The 26,516-nt window shown below is 61.8% G+C and overlaps 1 protein-coding gene across 6 annotated transcripts; it reads left to right on the plus strand.

Moving 5' to 3' along the window:
- The first annotated feature begins 214 nt into the window (after window positions 1–214).
- GMEB2 (glucocorticoid modulatory element binding protein 2) lies at window positions 215–25,676 on the plus strand. Of its 6 annotated transcripts, none has more exons than XM_044262656.1 (10): window positions 215–254; window positions 5,307–5,494; window positions 13,489–13,586; window positions 14,078–14,205; window positions 18,257–18,360; window positions 20,554–20,711; window positions 21,151–21,222; window positions 21,452–21,589; window positions 21,868–21,990; window positions 22,933–25,676. In XM_044262656.1, exons 2-10 carry the CDS (start codon window positions 5,364–5,366, stop codon window positions 23,589–23,591), a joined length of 1,611 nt encoding a protein of 536 aa, XP_044118591.1. In that variant the 5' UTR covers window positions 215–254; window positions 5,307–5,363; the 3' UTR covers window positions 23,592–25,676. The 6 variants fall into 6 exon arrangements, with proteins under 6 accessions (XP_044118591.1, XP_044118589.1, XP_044118590.1 ...); XM_044262654.1 differs by lacking the exon at window positions 215–254 and adding an exon at window positions 899–1,639; XM_044262655.1 differs by lacking the exon at window positions 215–254 and adding an exon at window positions 3,983–4,203.
- Window positions 25,677–26,516: the final 840 nt, after the last annotated feature.

The following is a 26,516-nucleotide window of genomic DNA, read 5'->3' on the forward strand; positions in this document are numbered from 1 at the left end:
AGGCCTTATTTCTCGGCGTTGCTTGCCTTCCCAATGAGCGCCAAATAAGTCTCCGGGCCCGCCTCCGCCCTACGTGCGCGGCCCCGCCGCCTGCGTCACTAGGAAGCGCGCGCCCGGGCTGCCGCCGCCGCCGCCGCCGCCGCCGCCGAATCCCCAACAAGGAGCGGACCCCGCGGCCGCCGCCGCCGCCTCCCGCCTGACGCCGTCGCCGCCGCCCGCCCGCCGGCGCCCGCGCAGGCCCGGCCGCGGCCCAGGTAAGCGCCCGCGGCCCCCCCGTGGCGAGGCCTCTCGCTCCGCCGCGCGCCGCCGTCCAGTCAGGGGTCCCTGCGGAGCGTCAGGACGTTACGGCGGGGGGAGGGGAGCGGGGGAGGGGCGGCGGCGCGCGGCGGGCGTCACGGGCGTCACGGGCGTCACGGGCCCGCGTCAGGCGGCGTCGGCGGCGGCGCCCGCCTCCATCTTGCCGGAAGGCGGCGGAGGGCGCGCGGCTGGGGGCGGCGGGGATGGCCCTCGGGCCAGGCGCGGACCGCGGCCGCGTGGCGACCGTGTGCACGCCCCCGCTCTGCCGCCGCCCGTGGGAGCCCCGTCCACGCGGCCCGTCCCCCCGCCCGTGGGAGCCCCGGGCAGGCCCTCTTCGGGGGGCCTGCGGAGGCCGCCGCAGGGGCAGGACTGCGTAGGCGCGGCCCCGGCCCGGCCGGCTAGCGACGTGGGTCGGCTGCTCGGTCGGAAGCAGAGCCGCCGCCGCCGCTTCCCGTGCACGCGTGGGCGAGTGTGCGGCGGGGCCCGCGCCGGCCGTCCTTCCGCTCGGCCGCTCCGCCCTCGGCTCTTGGGGCCGCTGCGTGGAGCCCGAGGGCCTGCACCTCCGGCCCCTGCAGGGCGGGTGCCGGGCGCCGGCAGCAGAGGTGCCGCGCGGGGCTGCGCGCTCCCCGGGCCGTGCCCGGAGCCCTCGTCCGAGCGGAGTGCGTTAGCGTCTGCCCCGCGTGCGGCCCGTCCCCCGAGCACGCTGTCCCCAGGCGCCGGTCCGTCGGCCACGGCCATGTGCTCCCGGGCCCTCCTGCGCGCCTGCGGCGGTTTCCATGGCGCCGCCGCCCACGGGAGCGCGGAGCTCGCCTGGGGACGCCGGGGCCGGCTCCTCCCGGCGGGCGGGCCGCGTGGGGCGGCGCTTGCCCTTGAGGCCTGCGAGCGAGCCGCCGCGGCGTCCGTGCCCCCGGGCAGAGTGGGCGGGGGCCCCTGGGAGGGCGAGGGACTCGGGGACGCGAACCCCCGCGGGACGTGTTGGCGTGAGGCCGAGCCCGGAAACCGCCTTCAGACCCGAGGCTCGGCGCCACGGCCCGTTTCGGGCCCGGCTGAGCACGGAGGCCGCGGACCACGTGCCGGGGGGGCAGCCGCGGCCCAGACTGCCCCGGGACGCAGGAAGGACTGGTGGGTCGCCTCGGGCGGCAGGAGAAGCTGGGAATCTGGACGTTTTTTATGGGAATCCTGTGAACTTTGACAAAGTTGGCAACTGATTAAAAAGTTCTGAAATCCTGAGAGGATCCAAGAAGTGGTGCTCGTGGGCCCTGCGGGCGGCGACAGCTGAGTTCTCAGCCGCGTTGGTATCGAAGGAGACCTGCGCGACCTTGCAGGAGGCTTGGAGAGCCAGGTCTGAATCCAGCTGCCCACACACCAGCATCGTTGCCCTGTTTTCCACATCTGTGCTCAAGAATGATACTTTAAAAATACCAATATTTACATTAAAATTTCTTGGGGCTTGATTCACACTGGTCAGAAACGCAAGCTCTGGGTGGGGCCCAGGGCTTCTGTGTCCCTCGGCCCCAAGCCGGGGGCCACGGAGATCGCCCTGGCCCGCTGGGGAGTGCGGTTCTGGCGGCAGGGGAACGAGGAATGCTTGCTGTGGGGCATGTTCTGTGCGTCCTCGTGCGGGGACCTAACTGTATTCTGCGCGGCAGCTTCCGGGTGTGAAACTTAGCACAGTTGGCAGCGTAGAGGCGGGAACTCAGATTTGGGCTCTGCAAAGCTGTGAAACATGGGGGGACTACAGCCGCTGGTGGGGGGGCTCCCTGCTTGGGCCGCGTCTGGTTGCAGTGTGACGCGGCGCTGTTGCGGGGGGCGCACCCCCTGGAAGTACAGGTCCCCTCCTGGTGAGGCGCCAAACCCGGAGAAGTCAGCACCAAAGCTCAGTGTTCTTTCAAGCACAATTTTACTTATTTAAGAGTTTATTTTTTAACTGATTTCCATACTCTCTGTGGGGCTCAAACTCAAAATCCTAAGATCGAGAGTTGTGTGCTCCACTGGCGGAGCCGGCCGGGGGCCCCTTAAGTGCCATTTTGAAGCAGACTTTTATGCATGTTGGTTTAAAGGGTTTGGTTTCAAAGCTTAGACCTAGAACACAAAAGCTATATTTTAGAAACGGGCAGGAAATCTGTGTGTGTCCGTGAATTCGTTGTTGCAGCTTGTCTGGTTAAAGGCGGCTGAAGACCGCTGTCAGATCCCTGGAGGTCCTGCCCCAGGACCGTGTGGCCCAGGACGTGGTCTCCCGCCATCAGCATCTCCCTGCCACGACGGTGCGCATCTGACCGAGGACGAGCCTACACATGTCACAGCAACCATACGGCTGTGGTTTACGTTCTGTGGGGTTTTGACAAATGTATGGTGTCAAATAGCCTCTGTTGCAGCAGCCTGCAGTGTCCTGCCACGGTCCTAAAGCCCCCTGTGCCCGCCTCTTCACGCCGTTCCCCTCTGGCCTCTGGCGACCACGGTCGGCCTCGCAGACGGCTGGCGCTCACTTAGCAAGCTGTGGTTAAGGTTCCTACGTGTCTTTTTCAGTCTTTAGAGCCCTCTTATTTTTGTCCCTGAGTGATCCTCCATCGTGTGGAGACTTGGACGGACTCGGTCCTTCCCAGTGGGCTCAGAACAGCACTCCGCAGTTGGGGTGGGGCAGGGAAGAGGCCGCAGCTCCCCCCACCCCGCACCGCCCCCCCACCCCGCACCGGCCCCCCCAACCCCGCGGCGGCCCGGCTCCGGGCGGATGTGGCTGGTCTGTCCGCCTTGGAAACTACCAGACGGGCTAGGTCTGCTGCTTGCAGGCGGTTGTGTAAAGACGTAAGAGGAAAACGGTTTCGTGTGCATTTACACAGATACTCCCCAAAGTGGCTGCTCTTGGTTCGTCCCTGAAGTCACAGGTCTGCAGTCTCCGTTCGGTCACAGTAATACCCCTTTGAAGCAGGCCTCCCTGTGACCGGTCCTTTGACTTTTCCTTCACCTGAAAATGTCTTTGTTCCGACTTTATTCCTGTAGGGGCTGTTCAGTCTTGTAGAATGCTGGGCAGGCAGCTCTTCCCCTTCAGCACGTCCCCGCTGTCCCTGCCCTCTGGCCCGCCGCTGTCTGGCCATGGCTCTGGGCCCTGTGGAGGTGGTCCTCCAGCCCGTGCTTAGTTCCATTTGGCTGGCTGCTTTCAAAATGCTTTTCCTTTTGTCTTTGGTTTTCAGCGGTTTGGTCATGATCTGGGCATGGGGTTTTTCAGGGTTGTTCTGTCTAAGGTTTGCTGCACTTATGGGGTCTGTAAGTTTTAACTTTTCAGTAAATTTGGGAAGTGGTCAGCTATGATTTCTTAAAAAAAAATGTTTTCAGCTTCACACTTCTTTGCTCCCGGGACTCAAGTGATGCAATGTCCAATTTTTACATTCTTCTACATTCCCCAAGCTCTGTTCATTTTGGTTTTGCCCCGTTTTTCTGCTGTTCGGCTGGATAATTTGTGCTGACCTGCGTTCATTCCTTACTGTACCGCCAGCTTCTCCCATCGCCATTCAGATAGGGAGCCGGTCCGGAGAGTTTATTTCTGTTACAGCCTTTTCTTTTTCTTTATTTAAGATTGTATTTATTTATTTGACAGAGACAGAGATCACATGTAGGCAGAGAGAGAGGGGGAAGCAGGCTCCCTCCCGAGCAGAGAGCCCGATGCAGGGCTCGACCCCGGGACCCTGAGATCACGACCTGAGCCAAAGGCAGAGGCTTAACCCGCTGAGCTGCCCAGGCACGCCAGGCGCGCTGTAACTTTTTCTGTTTAATTCTCAGGTCTTCGTTTGGCTAAAAGTCTTGTCTCTGTGTTGAGACATTTTATCTCTCCACTTGTTTCAAGAGTGTCTGGCTACCTCCCTGAAGCCTGGTACACCAGCTGCTTTAAGGTCTCTGACGATTCATTTCAGAGTGAGCTTTTCTTGATAATTTTTTCTCTTGAGAACTAGCCAGACTTTCCTGCTTTTTATGTCTAAGGATTTGGGATTGTCTTCTGGATGCTTTGAGTATCGTGTTGTGAGGCTCTGGGTCTTGTTTAAATCTCAGAATGTAGACATTTCTGTTGGAGCGGGAAGGCAGCCTGGTTAGGTTCAGCCTGAAGCTTTGGGCCCCTCCTGTGGGCACGGTCCTGACATCAGCTCTGTCTCTAGAGCCGCCACGGTACTCTTTGAATCTGTCCTGTAGGGTTAGTTCTCCAAACCTTTGGTTTGCCATTTAGGGTCAGACCCCCACACAGATGGTTGTGGGGTGACCCAGGCACCCCTTCCATACCTCCTTCCTCTGCACAGTCTCCCACATACTCTCTGGGCCCAGGGTCCCCGTCCTCTGTGACGTTGGTGTGTCCTCTGTGCCGTGACACCCCTGCACTGGGTCTCCCTTGGGCGAGTGTTAGCATGGAAAGCAGTGGGACCCTCAGTCCCACTATATGCCTCTAGTCCCTCAGTTTTTGGGGACAGCTGGGCCACTACCATCACAGGGTTTTAGCAGGGACCAGGGTTTGCTAGAAGGCAGAGCCAGTTAAAAAAAAAAAAAAAAAGAAGAAGAAGTAATAATAAAAGCAGGGCATTTCTCCCTCTTTTGTCATGTGTGGGTTTCCCTTCCATTTCTGCAAACCAGAGCCTGGACTTGTCTCCAGATGCTTACTGTGCACAGTTCTGGAACGCAGGCTTCCTGAAAGCGAGACCAGGGGACCTACCAGCAGAGGAGTCCGTGTGGATCCTGGTCTCCTGTCCTGTCCCCTGCTGTGTGACCACTGAGTTTTCAGGCCCCTGTGCAGCAGCCCCATGTGTTCTGTTCAGGGGTTTTAGCTCTTACAAAGGCAAAGATGGGGGGGACTGTGATTATTTCAAGTTCACCAGAACCAGCGCTGGAATAGTCCTTCTCTTGTCATTGTTTTCAAAAAGCAGCGGGCTTGGACTGAAGGCTGGGTCTTCCAGGCACAGGTGCTCGGAGCTCTGTTGTGCACAGCCTGAGACCACTTGAGACCCTGTGCCCTGCCTTGTGATTTCCTGTAGGGCTTGGGACCCTGGCGGAGTGACGGTCCTGGTTCCAGTGTCGTCTTCAGCTGAGCCATGGCAACCCCGGATGTGAGTGTCCACATGGAGGAGGTGGTGGTGGTCACAACGCCGGACAGCGCAGTGGACGGGAGCAGCGTGGAGGAGGTGAAGACTGTGCTGGTGACGACCAACCTGGCTCCCCACGGGTGAGACGGGGCCTCCGTCCTGGGAGGGCCGCTCGGGCTCTGGTGGAGGTCCTGGCATCGCGTAAGGACTGGGGGGGCATCAGGAGTTTCTTTTCCTTGAGTGGTCCTTTTTTGTTTGTTTGTTTTGTTTTTAAGATTATTTATTTGAGAAAAAGTGCATGAGCAGGGGGAGGGGCAGAGGGAGAAGCAGATGGCCATGGAGCAGGGAGCCCGATGCGGGGCTCCATCCGCGGACTCCAGGATCATGACCTGAGACGGAGGCAGAGGCTTAACTGACTCAGCCCCCCCCAGGCGCCCATTTTCCCTGAATGTTCTAAACTGGACTCGAGTGTCCGTGTCTGTAGAGAGTGTGAAGGAGCAATAGAAACGTCACATCGGCCAGGGAGCAGAGAGAAGGCGCGTGCTGTGTGTCTTCTCCCCGTCAGCACGGTCCTGTGGTCTTCGTTTCTGCAGACACGTGGTGATTTCTCTTTCGGTGGGATGGACAGTAGGAGCAGTCGAGGACTGTTTTTTCAAAGTGAAGCTGGGAGCTGTTTCTCCCTCGTCTCTTGTAATAAATGTGCACGTAGACCGTCAGTCGGCAAGGCTGCCTGGGGGGCTCTGCCAGGTGAGGGTTCAACTCCTGACTTCAGCTCAGGTCATGATCTCAGGGTGGGGAGGTCAAGCCCCGCGTCGGGCTCACACTGGGTGTGGAGAGTCTCCCCCCTCCCCACCCCCGCTCTCCAAAAATTTTAAAAAATAAAAAATAAAAAGAATATTGGGTGGCAAAAAAGTCCACATGGGACCTGAAGGAACTGCCACCGCGTAGGGGCAGAATGGCTGACATAAAGAAGCAGGTCACCCTGGGCAGGGCGCTGGGGTCCCCTCGTGCCTCCTGTCTACAGGGATTTAGGCGGGGGGCAATCTTCCTGCCGCTCTTGTCTTTGCTGTGTGTGGCACATTCACGCTGACCTCTGCACATCCCTGCAGCTGGGGTGAGCTTTTGCCTTTTCCCGTCTGATAGAACTTCTGAGCCGGAGGCACTGGACCAGCCCCGAGCTCAGCTCCGGTCTGCACTGCTGGTCTGGGGGTCGCTTGGGTTTTCATTCCTCCGCACGGGTCCTTTGCCGCTGCTGCGCCCCTCCGCGGGCCTGGAGACGCTTCCTGCTTTGCTGCCTCTGCAGCCTGCTGTCCCGCCCCCGCGGCGCCCGCAGGACCCGCAGGACGGAGGAGGGCGCGGCTCCTGCCGAGTCCCTGGGTTCCCAGGGGACGACACCAGCGCCTCCCATCCCCGCCAGCGGGCAGCGCCCGAGCCCCCCTCCGGGTTTGGGACAGACTGGGACTAACTCCTGGCTCAAGAGCTGGCACTCCGATGGCACCCTGGCCGCTGTGAGGAGCACCCCCAACAGCCGTTCTGGCCGGTCTGCTCTGGTCCTGATCACACCGGCCTCGCCGTGGCCCCCTCCATGCAGGGCGGGGAGGGACTCTTGGGTGTGTCCAGCCCCACACAGGCGTCCTCTGAGTGGCACCCGGTGCTGTGGCCACAGCCGTGGGCTGACAAGATTTGGAGCGGCCAGTGTAAGCATGTCCTCGGGCTGTGGGACCCCCCCCGACAGCGTGTGCCGCACCAGAGTACCCCAGATGGGACGGCTGACGGCAGAGACACTGACCTGCTCGCGGAGCCGGCGGCCAGGAAGTCTGGGACCAGCCTCACCGTGCCCTCACCTGGTGGGCAGAGAGGTCCCTCCCTCCCTCTCGTCCTTCTCATAAGGTCACAGTTCTGATGACCTCATTTAACCTGAATTGCCTCCTGAAGGCCTTCTCTCCACACTGGGGAGTCCTGTTGGGGTTGGGGCCTCACCAGACGAATTTGGGGGAACACAGTTGAGCCCAGTTCATGCTTCCACCCTCTCCTGGAGGGCGACTGTCTGCTCTCAGTGTTCAGGGGGCTGGGCTGGGGGCGGGAGGAGTCCCATTGTCCAGGACGCTTGGATTCTCTCCGTGCCCCTCTCCTCCCCTCTCAGGGCAGGGCCTGCCCCATACTTGGGGGCGGGGGAGGCCCCTTTCTCCTCCCAGGAGAGGCTGGCACAGTGTCAGCTTTCCCGGCCTCAGCCGTGTCCTCCCCTGGTTGTCCCTCACCCTTGCTTCCAGAGGCAGCCGATCGATGCCCAAGCCTCTGGGTGTGGGGTGTCTCTTATCACCTGTACTTGCCATGTGACCGGGGAGTTTACAACGGGCTCTTAAAAATTGAAAGTGACAATTTATTATTATTATTATTTTAAAACATTTTGTTTTTTTGAGAGAGAGACAGTGAGAGAGAGGGTGAACCAGGGGAAGGTCAGTGGGAGAAGCAGACGCCCCGTGGAGCAGGGAGCCCGATGCGGGACTCGATCCCAGGACTCGAGGATCATGACCTGAGCTGAAGGCAGTTGCTTAACCAACTGAGCCACTCAGGTGCCCGGAAGTAACGATTTATTATTACAAAATACGTGGCAGAAACTGAGAAAATACCGATGAGCACAAATTAAAGCAGCTTGTGTTCCTGCCACCCAGAGAGGGCGGCCGCCGGCACTCTGGAGCCCTCGCAGGCGCCCTGTTCACAGGTGCAGGCGCCCGCGTCTGTCTTCTCTAAGCCTTTCTGTTGTTCAGTGCCGTGCGCACAGAGAGAGCGGCGGTTCCTGCCCCCCAGAACCGCCACACGCTCCCTTGCAGTCCCACAGAGGAGATGGATCCCACTGTAAGGGCTGCTTTTTGTTCTGGTTTGGTGTCCTGGTACTCCGTGATCTCCACTTTTCCACACGGACATGTTTTCAACTCTTCTACTCTGCGTTCATCGTGGGTTCCTTGAGGTGGGCCCCTCTCTTGCTTTGGGAGGCTGGCTGCCGTGGACGGTGCCCGACGATTCTCAGGAGCCCTTTGGCTAGGCCTGGCCCGAAAACCTGCAGTTTGAACAGAGGGCCCTCTAGCCGGTCCTTGACTTGGTCTTTATCCTGAGGCCATTTCTTACTTTGAAATCTTGTGCCAGGTGCGAAGTTGGAGATGTGAAGCAGCTGAACCCCTGTGTTCCGTTAAATTCGGCATCCGCAAGATGATTGTCTCCCCTTTTTCACACCATTGTCTGCACTCCAGGAAGCGGTCACTTTCTGCTCTCCCCGAGGGTTCCCTTAGGAGCTCCGCACGCCAGTCCCTCGGGGCTTTTCCTCTTTGTGACTGTGGCTCACATTTCCCCAGGTTTTCCTCCGCAGCATGGTGCGCTGTTCTTTTTCCAAGACTGCTGCAGCCACGCCTGTCTTCGGCCTACCCCCGCTTACCATCTCTTTCTGCTTAACTGCTTTCTCCCAGGGTTTTGTGACAGCAGCCCACTTGTGGGACGGCGTCTTCGTTGAATTTGCCGCACGGCGGCCCCAGGCTCGGGGGCTACTACGCTGTGAGTTTGGTGCTTGATGGGGCCAGGCTGGCCGGCCAGGCCCGTGGTTCTAGCGTAGGCCTGTGCTGCTGGGCGCAGCCGGGTGACCTGGTGTGTTCTCACCAGCTGGAGTGGCTGAAGCTCTTTGCTTAGGGCTGCTTCCTGGCGGCTTCATGGTGGAGGGTTCCAGCAGCAGGCACGGGAGCCGCATCCCGTAGCCGGGAGCCAGGGCAGCAAAGCATGGCCGGCTGCTGACAGAGGGACGGAGAGGCTCCCCGTGCCGTCTCCCTGGAAGGAGAGCCCCACGCCTTCAGCGGAGGCAGCTTTATCTTAAAGAGCCTAAAGTTACTTCTCTTCTTGTTCTGTGAGAAGTTTTAGCTACTACTCCACTAGTTGGAAGCTGAGAGTCGCTCTTGCGGTTTGCTTAAAAAAAGGGTGTGGTAAAAAAAGCCAGTTCCCTGCTTTGTGGGTGCTGATTTCTTTCTTCCTTTCTTTTTTAAAAATTTATTTGACAGACAGAGGTCACAAGTAGGCAGAGAGGCAGGCAGAGAGAGAGGAGGAAGCAGGGTCCCCGCTGAGCAGAGAGTCCGATGCGGGACTCGATCCCAGGACCCTGGGATCATGACCTGAGCCGAAGGCAGAGGCTTTAACCCACTGAGCCACCCAGGTGCCCCAGGGTGCTGATTTCTCTTCTGGCTGGGAGTTTGGGGGAGAGCTTGGGAGGTTCCTCATTTGAGAAAGTCCGCTGAGCCTGCCTCCCATCGTGGCTTTGCCATGGTGATGGGCACACGTGGCCAAGGCTGGGCAGAAGAAAGCGTTTTGTAGGTAGCCAACAGCTCCTACCAGCGCTTGCTTTAAGTGAAGTGGACATTTTTCAAATGCAGTTTGAACAAATGCCAATTGATTTCTGCTGAAAGCAGCGAGGCATTTGTTCCCATGCTGGGTGTGCGCTGGGCCGGCACGCAGGCACGGGCGGTCTGTCCTCTCCTGTGTCTGCCTTCCTGGATGACCCTTTGGTCGCAGTGGGGTCGCAGCTGGGTTTCCCCAGGGTGGTCCCAGGGAGGGCTGGCTGCATATGTGCACACACCCCTTGGTGGGGCCGTGGCTGTGGCTGTCTTGGGTTGGTGCCTCCCTGTGTCCCACTCCTGACTCACGGTCCCTAGGGTCGGCCTGGTTCTCCTGTGTGGGGGCGCGTTCCCTGTTTTGTCATCGGCCTTTCCACTTTCCCAGGGCTCTGGAAAGACGCTTGCCCTTCGCGCCTGCGCATCTCTCTGGAGCCGGACGCTCTCCCCGATTCTTCTTCACGGAGGCATCACTCCCAGTGGGGCCCGAAGACCAGACTCCAAGTTTGCGTTTCTTGGAGCTCTCACTTCGGACCCGGCTGGAGGTGGACTAAGGCCTCGGAGACAGGGAGAGTGGGCCTTGCCTGGCACTGTCCGTGGGGCGGGGGGCCCCAGGAGCGGCCGTCAGCGAGCAGGGGAGGCCCCAGTGGAGGTGTGTCGCTCTCGGCCGCACCGAGCTCCGCGTCCGTTCCGGCTCTCCAGGGAGCAGGTGGCGTCCGATGTGCAGGAGGGAAGGAGGGCGCGGGGCAGAGGGTCTGACCCTGCTGGAGAAAGGAGGGATTGGAGGATTGGGGTGCGAAGAGCCTCAGGCCTGCTCTGAGAGGCCCGGCCAGGCCCTGGGTGCGGGCCGGGACCGCGAGAGGGGCCGTGCGGGGATGGTTTGCGGCTGAGTGGACGGCTGCCCGTGAGCCGTTCCTGACCGCTTTGTGGGTGACCAAACCTCTTCCCACAGAGATGAGCCTGCGTGGCCCTCGGTGGCCAGGAGGGGGTACAGCTGCGGCCTCCCGTCCAGGCCTCAGACCTGCTTCCCCCACGGGGCTTTCCCGGGTGGGGATGCGTCATCTGTGGGGTTCGTCCCTCCGAGTGTGCGTCCGGTCAGAGTGGTGCGGGCCGTCTGGCATTTCTGCCCCTGGTTTTGGTCTGTTCTCAGGGCCGTCCTGTCGATCCCCGGGCTCCTTAGGGCACGTTAGGAATGCGCTGCCTTCCTTGTGCCGCACACCTTTCCCCCAGTTTTCTTTCTTCAAGTAATTGTTCATGGGTCCCCCCCATGTGGGTATTCTTACTTTTATTTTATCATTTTCTTCGTTTTTTTCTGGGTACGGTACACTTTATGGATGGTACATGACGGGTCGGGCTCCCCAAGGCCTCCCCTTCCTCCGGGAGTCTGGGTTAGGAACGGTTCGGAGGTCGGGAGAGTCTCCGTGCCCAGGAGGCTGAGTGGGGCAAGGACTCCCCAGAGCGGAGGGCCTCTCTCTTCCTCTTGCTGGCGCTGGTGGTCAGGGGCTTCTACTCCTCGGAGGCCATGTGGACCATCACGTCCGCTACTCGGTAGCTGCGGTCAGACCGACTGTCAGACCAGGAGCAGTGGTCACGGAGAGCAGTGCCGGCCCTGGCATTGGCGGTGGCATTGGCGGTGGGAGAGCAGACGTCCCTGTCTGCGTCCTGAGTCGCAGGAGACAAGCTGGTCCTCCGTGGAGCCCAGGGTGCCCTCGAGGGGACTCTCCCGTGCCTGCCTCACCACCTTCTTGACGTCATCGTGTTTGGCAGCTTTCTGCGGGCGGCTGGTCCGATCCACGGCGGACACGTTGGCGGTGGGGACGCGGGAGGCCGTGCCGGTGAGCTTCACATTCAGCCAGCTCAGGGATGACCTTGGCTACAGCCTTGCTGGTGCCGGAAAAAGCAGGGATGACGTTCTGGGCCGCTGCTCGGCCGTCACGCCGCGGCTTCCCAGAGGGGCAGTGACGGCACGCGCTGCGGCCACGAGGCCCTCCGTGGTGCTCAAGTCGTGTCGCGTGTGACCTTGAGTAGAGGGGCACGTGTTTGGTGGTGCAGGAGACTTCGCTGGCGGCCTTGAGGGAGCCGTTGTATTTCTCACGGTTCGTGCCCGTCCCAAACGCGGGGTGGGGGGTCAGAGATGATGACCTTCTTGGCCCCACCGTCAGGCAAGCCTGAGCTTTCTCCGTGGTGGGGGAGACGCCCGTGGACTGCATAACAGACTCAGCACTGGCATCAGCCCATCCGGTGTCGGTGGGCTCTCGCTCCTGGAGGAGGGAGGCAGACCTTCCACTGACGACAGGTTTCCCATTCGGCCCTTCCTGTGCGCGGAATCTGCTGGGAGTGGAGAGCACAGAGACCATGTGGTCGAGGTCAACGGAGGGTCACTGCTGGCGACGGTATTCACTTTGCCGGAGCCACAATCAGTGCTGGTGACTAGGCATCCCGTACCGCCACATGCGTTGACTCCGACCTTCACGGTCGTGTCTCGGGGACAGGACAGGCTCTGCCTCAGAAGATGCGGCTGTCTCTCAAGCGGCGAGGAGCGGCGAGCCTTGTTTTTATTTTTATTTTTTTAAGGGAAATTTATCATCTCTTTTATTTCTGGGTTTTGTGTTATTTTTTGAGAGAGAGTGCCGCCCACATGCACAGGCCAGTGGGGGAGAGGGGCTGAGGGAGGGGGAGAGGGGTCTTCAAGTAGGCTCCCTGGTGAGCCTGGACCCGACACCGGGCTTGATCGCATGACCCCGAGATCACGACCTGCGCCGAAACCAAGAGTAGAGCATTAATTGACTGAGCTGCCCGGGGCCCTACGTTTTGTTTTATTTAAGAAAACTTTTCACCACTTTGAAACCATTACATTTTTTTTCTCTTTCCTTCCTTTTAACATTTTTCTGGTTCAGTTTTTACGTTTACATGTAACTTATATACGTAATTTATTTTGATGGGAGGTTAGGCCATGGGTGATTTTTTTCCACTTTCTATCATTTTATATTTTCTGATAGTTTTATCAGAAACATGAGGTCATTATAATAGAAATAAGAAATTTTATATATTTTTTAAAAATTTTTTAAGTTTTAGAGCACACACAAGCAAGTGAGCAGGATGGGGAGAGGGACAGAGGGAAGGAGAGAATCCCATGCAGGCTGCACGCTCTGTGCCGAGCCTGACACGGGGCTCGATCTCCCCATCCTGAGATCATGACCTGAGCTGAAATCGAGTCAGAGGCTTCACTGACTGAGCCACCCAGGTGCCCCAGAATTAAAAATGAATTTATTAAAGAAAGAAGGAGGGGGTGCCTGGGGGGGCTCAGTCGGTGAAGTGTCTGCCTTCGGCTCAGGTCATGATCTCCGGGTCCTGGGACTGAGCCCCACATCGGGCTCCCTGCTCAGTGGGGAGCCTGCTTCTCCCTCTGCCCCTCCGCCATGCTTGTATGTGTGTTCCCTTTCTCTCTCTCTCTCTCTCTCTCTCTCTCTAATAATAAGTCATATCTTAAAGAGAGGAAAGAGGAGATTTCAAGTCCCCATGTAGGTGTCACTGTTGGCATAGACGGGTCCTGCTGGCCGCACGTGTCAGGGGCCGTGGGCACTGGAGCCACTCAGGGGAACGTCTGCTGGGAGCAACAGTGCAGTGACTGTCCCCGCAAGGTCCCTGACCTGCGCAGCCACTGCTGGGACCGTGGGCTGCCTCGGGAGAGGGGGCGCACTGGCACTCGGGTGCGCCCGGCCTGCTGTGTGAGCTGACGTCTCCTTCCCTCCCTCCCTCCCTCCCAGGGGCGAGCTGGCAGAGGACAGCATGGAGACAGAGAACGCTGCAGCGGCCGCAGCGGCTGCGTTCACGGCTTCCTCGCAGCTCAAGGAGGCCGTGTTAGGTAGGGATCCCGCCTGCCCACTCCGTACCCCTGCAGGATGGTCTTCTAGGCAAGGAGAGGCCGCCCATGGGCTCGAGCCCCAGGGTCCTCCCGGGGGGGCCCTGGCTGGAGTCTGCAGGCGCAGCTCAGCCTCGCTCTGTTGGTGGTTAGACCATCAGGGAGTGCCTGTGGCTAACGGCCTCAGGACCCCTCACGGTAGTAAGAGCAAGCTTCTCTAGAATCCTTTCAAGTAAAGCGTGGTTCTTCCGTTGAAGCCCTGTTTAATGTGGATTATGGTAGTTCCACTCTCCTAAAATTGATCTTTGGGGCTTTACCTGAGCCTCTAACCTGGGGCTGACGAGCAGCGTCCCCGCCCTGTCTTAGTCCTTCTTGGGTCTTGGTTTCCGGTTTCTGGTTGGTGGCTGTTTGTTTGCGCTTTTGCAGAAAGTATCTTGGAAAGGTTGTAACTGGTTTTGTTTTTACCCTTTCCTGTCCCCACACCTTGTGAGAAGTGAAGGTGGCTGAAGAGGAGGAGAGTCTGGAGGCTGAAATCGTGTACCCCATCACCTGCGGAGACAGCAGAGCCAACCTGATCTGGAGGAAGTTTGTGTGCCCGGGTATCAACGTCAAGTGTGTTCAGGTGAGGCTCCAGCTCGGGCACAGCCCGGACATGTGTGCCCGCTGCGGGGGAGGGGGCCCTCGTGGCACGGCAACCTGGAGGCCCGCGGCGGGGGGGACGGGGTGCGGACGCGGGGGTCGCATGTGCTTGGGAGCAGAGAGGAGGAAGGGGTGGGCCTTCCGGGACGGACGGGGTTGTTGCTGAGGCCCAGGGAAGGTTCAGGAGGTACCAGTTCCTTGTTTCTGGAGCGCGGCCGGGGGAGGGGCTGGGGGAGTAGCCCTGATCGTGCTGGGGGCAGCCACAGTCAGCAAGCTGGGAGCTGCTTGTTGTGGTGGATTGAATGAGGGGTGTGCTTTGGAAAGACTCTGAGTAGCCATGAGTCAGGTGGATGGGAGAGATGCTCTCTTTTCTGCCAAGGTAGCTTAAGTACCCAGACTCACTCTGTGCTGAAAGTAGCCAAAAATGCTGGTGAAGATACTTTCCTAAAGCATTTTCTGGAAGCCTCCGCAAGCCGGCAAAAATGGTTGAAATAGTCAAGCTGAGGGTCCGAGTAAAGGTGGGCTGTGGGGGAGACCAGGCACCACCTGTAGCCTGCAGAGCCTTTGCCTGCCCCCGGCTTGCTCAGCCTTGCAGGGCTGGAGGCCAGAAGGTGCAGCCCAGGGCTTCCTGAGTGTGCTTGAGGTCAGGGGTTACCGCCTGGAATGCTCTTACCTGTAGAGGTCTGGCCCCTCAGCTTCAGGGCAGACCACTAAGAATGGGATCCCAGGGGCGCCTGGGTGGCTCAGTGGGTTAAGCCGCTGCCTTCGGCTCAGGTCATGATCCCAGGGTCCTGGGATCGAGCCCCGCATCGGGCTCTGCTCAGCAGGGAGCCTGCTTCCTCCTCTCTCTCTCTGCCTGCCTCTCTGCCTACTTGTGGTCTCTCTCTGTCAAATAAATAAATAAAATCTTTAAAAAATAACTAAATAAATAAATAAAAATAAAAAATAAAGTAGAACTCTTAAGGGATGGGTTTTAGAGCAGATCCGACCCAGTCGAGGAGATAGTTTGTGAATTGGAAGGTAGGCGTAAAGTTGTCGAGAACACAGCCCGCAGGAACGAAGAGCGGAGAGAGGCTCGAGAAAGGCAGATCCGTCAGCTGAGCTCTGGAAGGAGAGAAGGATCCGAGGATGTTCGTAATGTGTAGAAGATCACCGTGCACGGTTCAGGACGCCCAGAAAATCCCAGACCGAATGAGGAGAGGGACCGGCCTCATGTCAAACAGCCGTGGGAGGCAGCTCGAAGGGCCGGCTCCGTCCGGGGCAGTTTGACACTGCGGCCATCGCCCGGAGTCTGGGTTACGACTCAAGTGAAGTCAGAGGACACGGGGCTGTGTGTACTGCTGTGCGGTCCGTGGCGTTCGCATCAAGAAGTAAAGCTCCATGTTGGAATGCCAGCCAGCAGACGTGCAGGGGTGAGGGGCCTGGACTCCAGGGCTGGCTGCTGAGAGCTGCTTGGGAGCGGGCTCTGTGCCTGTCCTGCGTGGTGCTCATGGAGAGGGGAAGCACTCTGGAGGGGGAGCCAGGCAGGTGGCCCCTCACCAGGTGATGACACGGACATCAGGACAGGCCTCCGTCGTGGGTGCCTGATCACATGGGTGGGAAATCCGTGGCATTCCTGCCAGAAGGGCACAGCCTGACTCTTGTCCCGAGAAGATGCGAGGGACAGTCAATAAGACATTCGCTTGCGCGCTTCAGAAGTGTCAGGGTCAGGGAGTCGAGGGTGGACTGTTCAGGGAGCAGGTGGGCTGCGCTGTCTGGGCTGGGTCCTGCCTTGGAGTCAGGTTGCCAGGGAAGCTGATACTGGGCCACTGAGCAGCGCTGCCTGTCGCCTCTTGAGCGACAGCACACGTCAGGGCCGATTCCTGCTCTGGAGAGTGGTGCTTGTGTGGCAGAGCCTTGCCCTCAGGGAACGGACCGTGGGGGCGGAGGACAGGGCCTGAGTCCTCTCGTGCGGAGCAGTCGGCAGGGAAGCAGGGAGAAGGGCCCGGGCAAGCAGCTGGGCAGCCTGGGACGGGCACAGGCCGATTCTTTGTGCTAGTCTTCCACTCATTCTGCAAGTTCAAAATAATAGCAAATTAAGGGTGAGAAACAGAAGCAGGTTTACTGCAGACGGTGTCATAACGGAACCGCACAGCGAGAGGCCGAGAGGGCCTCGCGGGGCTAAGAGCAGACAGGGCCTCAGGAACAGGGGTCCCGCCGGTGGCGGGGTTCTGGAAAGTGCTGTAGCAGCCAGAGGGTGAAGGATGGGGTCCTGGGCTGGGAGAGAGGGCTGCACGCAGTAAAGCCCCTTTCCAATCTAGGGGGCGTGCGGACATTTCAGACAAAACTGCATTGGCGACGAGCAAGTCCTCCCTGAAGGGCATTTGGGAAGAAGTATGTTTCAGGCAGAAGGAAAGTGATTCCAGATGGGAGTTTTTTGTTGTTTTTTTTAAAGATCTTATTTATTTATTTGATGGAGCGAGAGAGATCACAAGTAGGCAGAGAGGCAGGCAGAGAGAGAGGAGGAAGCAGGCTCCCCGCCGAGCAGAGAGCCTGACGCGGGGCTCGATCCCAGGACCCTGAGATCATGACCTGAGCCAAAGGCAGAGGCTTAACCCAGTGAGCCACCCAGTTGCCCCCGGATGGGAGTTTTTAGGTCCAGGAGGTGTGCAGGTGTCCAGGAAGTGGAAACGTGGGGGTGAGCCCACGGCTCTGACAACACGTCTTAGGAAGACTCGTAGCCAGGTGAAATGTGGCCCCCGGCTGTGGGGTCACGTAGCCCCGGACTCCCGACAGCCCAGGTAGGCGCAGCACCCAGCCTGAGAAGGGAGTGGGGCGTGCAACTACTAAGAAAACTCTGGAACTCGATGAGTGGTGGTCAGCCCAGACAGCGGCAGGAAGGGAGGGGAGGCAGCGTGTGTAGACAGGACAGTGCAGTGAAGCGGGACGCGCGGGAGGGATGGATCCCTTGCGTGTAGCTGGGGTGGAGGGACCGCGGCCCCGACGGCATTACAGGGGTGGGGGAGAGGATGTCATGCCTTGGAGAGGGGCAGAGACAGTGTCCTGTCCGGTGGAGTGGGGGCGGGGGGGGTGGCAGCGGTCAGATAGGTGCTCTGACTCGGCGGCCTGGGCTCACAGCCCGTTTCCCTGGCCAGCTAGACGAGGGGTCGAGAGGCTTCCCGGACTCCGTGAGAGCGTGTGTGGGTGCTCGGGGCGTCAGGGAAAGGACTCCCATCAGCTGCTCGCACGGGCAGTGACTGGGTCTGCCGGAGAGCTGAGGACCTGGCGCTCTGGGCTCCCTGGCAGGTTGTGCTGGAGGACCCCAGCTGGACCTGAGCCCAGCCGGCGGGGGCCCAGGGGAGGCACCTCTCTCTCCTGCCTGCTTGTTTCCTAAGGAAATAGTTTCATTTTGATTGTTCAGTTCCAGTAATTACTTGTTTAACACAACTGAAGAGGATATTTTAGCTTCTCGGGCCATTTGAGCTCCAACACTGGGGGAAACCGGCCCCCAGCCCTGACACTGAGACAGACAAGTGTGCATTGGTGCCCGAGACGTGTGCTGTGAGGGGTGTCGGCAGGGTGGGGTGAAGGGGTTGAGTCACCGCTCAGCCTGCACGCTGTCTCGTGTTGTTGTGACGTCGTGTGTGTGTGTTACTAGCGGAGTAAGTCATGCGGCAGTGGGTTTGTTGAGTCGTATCTGGAGGGAGCGAGAGCCTGCCTTTCACAGCAGTGAGGTCGCCTCCGCTCCCCCTGGCTCGGGGCACCATCTCTGTCTCTGGGCTCCCTCCCTGGGTTTGGGGGCAGTGCAGGCCACAGACTGCAGGCAGCCGGAAGCCAGCCCTGGGGCACAGCGGCCATGGCTTGTGTTACGTGAATTACTCTTTTCCCTCCTTGACGATGCTGCTGATCGGGCCCGAGATGTCGGACCAAGAGCCGGTCCGCAGCTGTTGGCTGCCCCACACCCTCTCACTGGCTGGGCTCTGGCCAGCGGTCAGGCAAGAGAGGGGAGTCCCAGGGGAGTCACAGGGGCCGTCCCGCTCTGCTTCCCTCCACAGTATGACGAGCACGTGATCAGCCCGAAGGAGTTTGTGCACCTGGCCGGCAAGTCCACCCTGAAGGACTGGAAGAGGGCCATCCGCATGAACGGAATCATGCTTAGGTGGGTGTTGGCGCGCGGCCGGCGCCCGCCGGGATCATGCTGAGGTGGGGGCCGCGCGGGGCATCCTTCCGTTTGCTTTTGAGTTTCTAAGATGAGGCCCATCCTAGACAAAAGTGCCGACGGTGCTCGGGACGGCTCCCGCTCACAGCCCTGCTGGCCGTGGCCCCGTCACATGGGCTGGCCTTGGAGGCCCTTGCTCGGCCTCCCTGTGCATCCCCGTGTTGGAGAGAGTGCTCCCGCGCCTCCCGCTGCAGCCGCCGAACCCCGGAGTGCATGAGCTCAGGTCTTGAACCTGCAGTACGTGTCCGTCTGGCCACCTGTCCCTTTCTGGCATGGCCTGTGCGCCTGGTGACGGTCCCGTCCAGACCACGCCTGTGTCCAGTGGCCGCACCTCCATCTCCTGGGCCTTCTCTCAGGCGGGGGGCTTTGCAGAGGGTCTCGTCCCGGTCCCTGACGCTCTCCGTCGTGCTGCCTGTGGGTGCTGGGTCGGCGCCCCGTCTCTGGCTGTCGGTGGTGGTGTGCTCTCAGCGCGGCGTCCCCTTGCTCCTCACAGACCTCCTTTTCCCTTTGAGATTAATCGGGAATTTGTAGGAAGGTCTGGCTGGCTCCCAGCTCCTTCGCAGACATCAGATCCCGGAGGAGGGTTGATCGGGGTTGGTGCCTCAGTCTCTCGGATGGCTGTGCCAGCGTCCCAAAGGGCCTGCCACTCACTTGCGTGGGCCGGTTCTCAGGCCGGCATGAAGGCCAGTGTCCGCTCTGCTGGCTTCCCTGTGTGTGCGACCTGTCCCCGATGGCCTTCTGCCCCTTTTCCCATCACCTGTGAAACAAGTGGTGATGATGCCCCTTCTGAGGAGATGGAGGACATCGATGCTGATCTTCACGTTTTCACGTTCCTGCTTTGGTGGTGAGACCTCACCCCGCTCCGATGAGGCAGGGGCACCTCTGTCTGGCATCCAGGGCTCGCTCCGCGGCGCCCCCGCGCGCCAGTGCAGAGGGCTGCCGTCTGTGGCGGGACTGGGTCACTTTGCTGCTGAAGGGGGTCTCTCCTTTGTCCTCCATGTGCTTATTCCCGGGAAAAGCAGCTCTGTGCTGTCCTTGGGTGTGGGTTTGCTGCCAGGGGAGCGTTGTGGGCCTTGGTGACACTGTCCCTGTGAAGCACAGGGGGTGTGGGTGTGGGTGTGGGGTGGCACGGGCGGACGCCCCAGCCGGCCTGTTAAACCTGCGCTCCTGGAGCGTGCCTGCTGCTTGGCATCCTGCGGTCGGCCCTGTGCTCCCTCATGCAGGGCTCGGGGCTCCTCTCTCGGCCCCACCGATGAGGTGGGCCCCCCGCTTTCTGGAAGGGGTCTTGGTGGCCTAGCTGTGAGAAGGCCACAGGCTGTTTCCTTGGACAAGCGCTGTGGGGGAGGGGCACCGTGGGTCTGCAGTGTGCCCCAGGGCTGGCGCAGGCACGCTGTGCAGAGACCTGCAACATGGAGGCAACGGGTGGAGGGGCTGAGTTGACACGTCCAGACATAAACCCGGGCCCTCCAGAGGGGCCTTAGTGAAGGGCCTCCCTGGGAAGCCTGTCCCCGGCGGGCGGAGGATGTCCCGTGCCCTTCTGCGAGAGCAGAGAATGGGGTGCAGCGCGAGAAGCCAGCACCGTCTGGCTCTTCCCCTGCGCACAGAGGGCCCAGCTGCTCCGGGACGGTTTTCTGTCTCCCTCGGCCTCACAGTCAGTGTGTGATGAGGGGGGGCGTCCTCAGCACTCCTGGTAGCCGTGGGCCTGCTCCCCAGGGCCAGCCGGCGGCAGAATGTCCCGGAGGCGTGCGTGACTGGGACTAGTGTCTCCGGGATGACCGGCTGCCAGGACCTTCGCCTCTCCTGGGCGCCGGCCACTGGGTCCCGGTCCTCACAGACGTCCTGCTGACGCTGCCGGCAGGAAGTCTGTTTCCCGGCCCTCACTGGCACAGAGCGCCGGCTGGGGTCGTCGGAGAGGCCCGTCTGCAGCCTCCGTGGCGCCCACCTCCCGCCCGGTGGTAGCCGTTCTGCAGCCACTGCCTGTCCTGGGACCTGCCCCCAGGCCAGCCCCTCCCTTGTCGGCAGGACCTGAGGACACTAGAGTGGGGTGTTCGGAGGGGAGCAAAGCACCCCGGGCACCAGCTGTGCCCACCGGTGCCTGGATGTGTTCTCTGTCTCGGGTCCCGTTTGCCACAGGAAGATCATGGACTCTGGGGAGCTGGACTTCTACCAGCACGACAAGGTCTGCTCCAACACCTGCCGCAGCACCAAGATCGACCTTTCGGGTGCCCGTGTGTCCCTGAGCAGCCCCACCTCTGCCGAGTACATTCCGCTCACCCCCGCCACGGCTGACGGTAGGTGCGGCTCTGAGCCTCCGCCCCGGCCGGCTTGCCCCGTCCCGCTCCACCTGCGGCCACAGAGGCGGCCCGGCCTCCGCTCCGGCGCGGCCGCCTCCTTCCTCGCTGAGGGAGCCTGGCCCGATGGCCGTCCGCATCCACCACGCACTGGGGAGCTTGTAAATGCCGCGAGAAGAGCGTGACGTTGGGGTTGTTGAGCTGGCAGTGGGGTCACGGAGACGCAGTTCTCTGTGTGTGTGTCTGAAGACGTCTGTGATTCAGTCTAAGAGCAGACGCGCCGCAGAAGCAAGCACATCCTCTGGCTGCCCGGGCACCCGAGTTTGTGGGCCTTGCGGAAGCTGGTGCAGAGGCGAGGTTCAGAGCTCGAGTGCGCACGGTGGGTCGGGAGGGTCACTCTCCGGCTGTCGGGGCTCACGGTGGCCGTGTCTGGTCGTAGTGAACGGGTCCCCTGCTACCATCACCATAGAGACCTGTGAGGATCCCGGTGACTGGACCACGGCCATTGGAGGTACAGGTTCTTCTGAGTGGGCTCCTTGGGGCCGGGGGGGCGGGGGATGTGCTGGGTGGCCCCTCCTGGACGAAATGCCCGTGCAGAGCGGGGAGCTGTGCCCGGGCCTCCGTCTGGACCTGTGTGCGCGGGACCCTGGGCCCCTGGCAGCCCTCTGCCCCTGCCTGTGGCAAGAAGCCCGCCGCGCCTGCTCTGTGGGTTCTTCCTGCTCACTGAGCGTCCCCCACAGACGACACCTTCTCCTTCTGGCGAGGGCTCAAGGACGCGGGTCTGCTGGACGAGGTCATACAGGAGTTCCACCAGGAGCTGATGGAGACCATGAAAGGCCTGCAGCAGCGGGTCCAGGACCCCCCCCTACAGCTCCGAGGTGAGGGGCTCAGCGTCTTTCTGGCATCGGTGGGCACCACCCACCAGGCTCCCTCCTGCTCTGGGCAGGGGTAGGGGTGCTAGGGTGCTCTGTCCCGCCCTGCCGCACCCCTGGGATGAAGCCGAGTCGTAGGCGCAGGACCCAGCTCTGCCGTGGCTGAGCAGCGGGTGGCAGAGAGGGCCGCGCAGGGGCCACATGCCTCCCGGGCTCTGGCCGGGTGTCCAGGGGAGCTTCTCTGCTGGGGGAGCCCGTTCTCAGTATGTGCTCGCCCCTTTAAGATGCCGTGCTCCTCAACAACATCGTGCAGAACTTCGGGCTGCTGGACCTGGTGAAGAAGGTGCTGGCGAGTCACAAGTGCCAGATGGACCGCTCGCGGGAGCAGTACGCCCGCGACCTGGCAGGTGCGTTGGGCCGGGGCCTGCCCCGGGGGCTGCCACCCACACGGCCGTCCCTGCTCGCAGCCCCGTGGGACAGCTGCTCCGAGGGCGCCCTGGGGGCAGAGTCTGGACTCGGGGAGGGCCAGGGGGGCTCAGCACTGTCACACAGGGAAGCAGGAAGCCGTGACATGGGGCCTGCGTGTGGCACCGCCCCGGCCGCTGTGTGCCGGAGAGGAGTGGGAGACCAGGAGCCCGCGTGGCTCCCACGACCTCCTTTTCTCCCCGGGCGCCCCTCGGCATCTGGACGCGCTGGGCGTGTGCAGCCGGCGCCTGCGTGTGTGGCTTCTCCCTCCCTTGCATGTCAGCGTGTCGGCACCGCACTTGCCCGCGGAGGTTGGGAGGGTGGAAAGTGGGAATGGGGAAGGTCTGTCCTCTCGCTTGGCTGCGTGGAGGCCACCTTTCAGATGGCATTTCTGCTTCCTCGGAGGGGTGGTCCCCACAGGCCCTCACACAGTATCCCTGTGGGAGACAGGGTGGCACAGGGACAGAGCATCAGTGCCCTGTCAGCACGGGCCCTGTGTCGGGGGGGTGTGCTCTGATGTCCCCTCCTCGGGTCCGCACTGGTACTTGGCAGCTCCCCCCGTCACCCTGTTCCTACAGCGATGCTGTCCTCCCTCCTCGTCCCCCTCATTCCCGCAGTGATGCTCTGCCCCCTGCCTCCGTCCCCACATCTAAGCCCTGGCCCCTGCGGTGAACTCTGCCTCCTTCGGTCCCCTCAGTGACCTTTGCCCCCATCCCTGCGGAGACCTCTGCTCCCCCCCCCGGGTCCCCACAATGACCTCTGCCTCGCCCCAGTCCCTGTGGTGACCGCTACCCCCCCCCCCCGGCTCCCTGTGCTGACCGCTGCCCCCCCCCCCCGTGCTGACCGCTGCCCCGCCCCGTGCTGACCGCCGTCGTCTCCCGCAGCCCTGGAGCAGCAGTGTGACGAGCACCGCCGCCGGGCCAAGGAGCTCAAGCACAAGTCTCAGCACCTCAGTAACGTGCTCATGACGCTGACCCCCGTGTCCCTGCCGCCCCCCACGAAGCGGCCCCGGCTGGCTCGGGCCACATCCGGGCCGGCGGCCGTCGCCTCGCAGGTGCTCAGTCAGTCTGCCCAGATCGCCCTCAGCCCTGGCGTGCCCGTGTCCCAGCTGACCGGCGTGCCGCTCGGCAAAGTGGTGTCTGCGCTGCCCTCCCCTGTGCTGGGCAAGGCGCCCCCCCAGGCCGCTCCCGCCAGCTCCCCCGCCTCACCGCTGCTTGGGGGGTACACAGTGCTGGCCTCGTCGGGCGCCGCCTTCCCCGGCGCGGTGGAGATCCACCCGGACGCATCGAGCCTCACGGTCTTGAGCACGGCCGCCATGCAGGATGGCAGCACCGTGGTCAAGGTGGTGAGCCCCCTGCAGCTGCTCACCTTGCCGGGCCTGGGCCCTGCCCTGCAGAACGTGGCCCAGGTGTCACCCGGGGGCAGCACCATCGTGACCGTGCCCACGGGGGCCGTTGAGAGCGCCGTGGCCGCCTCGGGGCCCGAGGAACATACGGCCACCATCGAGGTGGCTGCCATGGCGGAGGGCCCCGAGCACAAGTAGACGCTGGTGGAAGGCGAGGCCCCTCGGGGGCACAGGGCCGGCCGCCTCTCCTCAGGCCGTGGCCGGGCAGGAGCGCGGCCCCGGCGCCCCGCGGGTGACGTGGGGCTGAACCAAAGAGAGGAAACACCGAAACAGAAGAGGAGGAAAAGGGATCGCGGACGACAGACCTGTGCGGCCGGCCTCGCTCTCGGACCTCCTCCCCCTTCTTTCTTAGGAAATACATTTTTCCATCTGTTGCTTATTGACACTGTCTACACGTTGGGCCTGATCAGGAGCCAGGTAGAGAGACGAGGAGGCAGAGCCGGGGAGCGGGCACAGACCCCGTGGTGCAAGGGGCCTCTCGGGGGCCTGAGCCGGCTGGGGGAGGGGGTGTCACTAACACATGTCTTGGGAACCGTCCCCAAGTATGGAAACCCACGGATCCTATGGATTTGGCTTCTTCCCACAGTTTTCTGTAGGTTTAGTGTGGCCCGGCACCCTGTCCTCCTGTCTCCGAACAGGCCTCGGTGCTGGGCTGCGGTTCCTGGGCACCCGGGAGGGTTGGAGGGAACCCCCCTGGCACCCGCCTGAGCAGGGGGCCGTGGAGCCCCAGCAGCAGGGTTTGCCATCTGCCCACCTCCCTCCACCCGGCAGGGGCTCGAGGGGCCCCCCCGGGGCTGTTGCACAAGCACAGGGGGTGTTTTTGAGTGAATCGTTCTGTAGGCTTCTAGGAAGAGGCAATGCTGAGTGCCGGGCTCCCTGAATTCGCTCTGGGTTCCAGCGTGCTTTCCAGAAGCAGCTGTTGGGACGGCCCACGGGGGCTGTGTGTGCTGGTGGTTCCCGCTGCTCCAGCCGTGAGCGCGGGGCACCTGCAGGCCGCCTGGGGAGTGTGACTGTGTGTGGCCCTGGGGCTTCGGCCCCAGGAGCTGGGGGTGTGGACAGAACCAGACAGGAACTGGGGATGATGGCCTGGGCCAAGGGTGCTCTGCCCCCCCACCCCAACCCCTGGGGCTTGCGACTCCTGTGACCATGACAGCCTTAGCACGCCCCCCCCCCCCCGCCCCTGCCTGGAGGTGGAGATGCACGTGCTGGCTGACGCTGCTGCCTGGGGCCTTCATCTGCGCCTGCCCCAGGAGTCCTGGTGGGGGCTGGGATGCTCACCCCCATGTGTGATGGCCATGTGTGGGCCATCGGGAGGTGTGATTTTGTACACAGGAGGGAGAGTAGGCAAGGGTCCCCTGAAGGGCTGGGGCCGTCGCCGGCAGGGCCCCAAGGCCCGTCTGAGCCCTTGAGAGGCAGGTCCCCTTAGACCTGCCGGTTCGTTGCCTGCTGAACACCCTTCTGGGGAGGGGGCGGGGGCTCCGAGGACAAGCTGCCGCCCCACTGTGCTTTGAAGGGAACTGAGCTCTGTGTGTCCTTCCATCCCTCAGGTGCCCCAAACCTACCGGAGCGGGCCTCGCCCCCCAAGTCAAGCCACTGAGGTGGTCTTTTTCTGTTTGCTTTCTGTTGCGTACTTGTTTGCCGTTGTCACGGGTCAGCCGGTTTCAGCATGACGTTTACTTGCTGGCGTGTGTCCTCAACCTCACCGAGTCCCGATGCTGTTGGGCCTGCAACCCCCCGGGTGGGCCCCGCCTGGCCTGGCCTGTCTGTCTGCACCAGCTCAGACCGTAGGAGAAACCATGCGGATGGTCTTGGCCGTTTGTCGCGGCCCCCTTTGAAGCCGCTGCCCTGCCCTCAGACCGCAGGGGTGTGGGAGGGAGGTGTGCCTCAGGGCCATAGAAGCAGAAGCCACAGCTTCCGAAGTAACAATAAGGGCAGCCCCTCCCCACTTCCGCCCCGGCTGGGGGCAGACACCTGTGCCTGGAGGGGCCCTGAGCGGGGGGAGGGTTCCTGGGGCTCTGTCCCTGCTGCTCCCCCCTTTCCGGGCGCCTCAGGGCGGGACCACAGGCGGCTTCTGGGGAGCGGGACTGGATTGGGTTTTTCTTGGGGTGCCAGGTGCCGGCTCAGGGGCAGCCTGGGGAGGGGAAGCATCCGGGTTCTACTTTGTATGTTGTTTTGCAAGTATCTGCTTGGTACTTTGATTTACAGTAAAAACATTTTTCATAACGTGTCTGAGTCTTGTGATGGAAGCCTGTGGAGGGGCCACGCTCGTGTGGGGCTGTGCCCTGCCGCCGCCTGCTCGGAGTGGTCAAGGCCCCGAAGCCCATCCTCTGTCCCTCAGGCCAGAACTGTTGCTCGTCGGCACCAGACAGACTTCCTCACACTCCCCCCAGCAGCGTTCTGGGAGTGCAGGGGTGTGGCGCCCTAGACGGGAGGCCACGGCCAGCGGACTGGGTACGTTTCCTCGCCTACAAACGTGGTCCGGTGTATCTCGCCCCCTGGCCGCACTCGCGAGCCGGCGGCTCGGGCCCCACCCGCCAGGGTATCCCCGGGTGGGAATGCAGGGCCGCCGTGCTGGAGCGGAAGGGCCCCCCCCCGCCCTTTTCACGTGGGGAAGTTGAGCCGCCTGCCCGGACACGGTCAGAGCCAGGCTTGATTCGGGCTCCCTGCCTGGTTGGGAGCTGCAGGCAGGACGAGGAGAAGCAGAGGCGTCCCCCTCCCCTGGGGCAGCTGGGGAGGAGGCCTGGGGGAGGGGGAAGGCCTGTGGGGGCTTCGCGGAAGTGGGGCACCTTCCGCAGTAGGGCCGAGGGGCCTGCTTGTGTCATCCGTCACCTTGGGCTCCACAGCCCTTTCTAGGGGTCCTTGCTGAAGAGGCTCTGAGGGCTCCCCACTCCTATCAGGAGGAGACCAACCCCCCATACCAAGGGCTCATTCTCAGGGAGGTGTGTGGGGAGGGGTAGGGCCCTCCGTGGAGACCCCTGTCCCCAGTCGCCATCCACGCCTGTGCCTCGGCTGTGGGGCAGTGGGTGCCTGCCCTGGGCAGGTCCGCTCCCTGAGCTTGGAGGC

Source organism: Neovison vison, chromosome 8 (genome assembly GCF_020171115.1).
Source record: "Neovison vison isolate M4711 chromosome 8, ASM_NN_V1, whole genome shotgun sequence".
Classification (NCBI taxonomy): domain Eukaryota; kingdom Metazoa; phylum Chordata; class Mammalia; order Carnivora; family Mustelidae; genus Neogale; species Neogale vison.

Excerpts from the sequence above, each read along its gene's own strand:
- GMEB2 (XM_044262656.1), top strand. The coding sequence starts at position 5,364 with ATGGCAACCCCGGATGTGAGTGTCCACATGGAGGAGGTGGTGGTGGTC. Across the intron at positions 14,206-18,256 it reads TCAACGTCAAGTGTGTTCAG|TATGACGAGCACGTGATCAG; the intron begins GTGAGGCTCCAG and ends TTCCCTCCACAG. Across the intron at positions 21,590-21,867 it reads CCCCCCCCTACAGCTCCGAG|ATGCCGTGCTCCTCAACAAC; the intron begins GTGAGGGGCTCA and ends CGCCCCTTTAAG.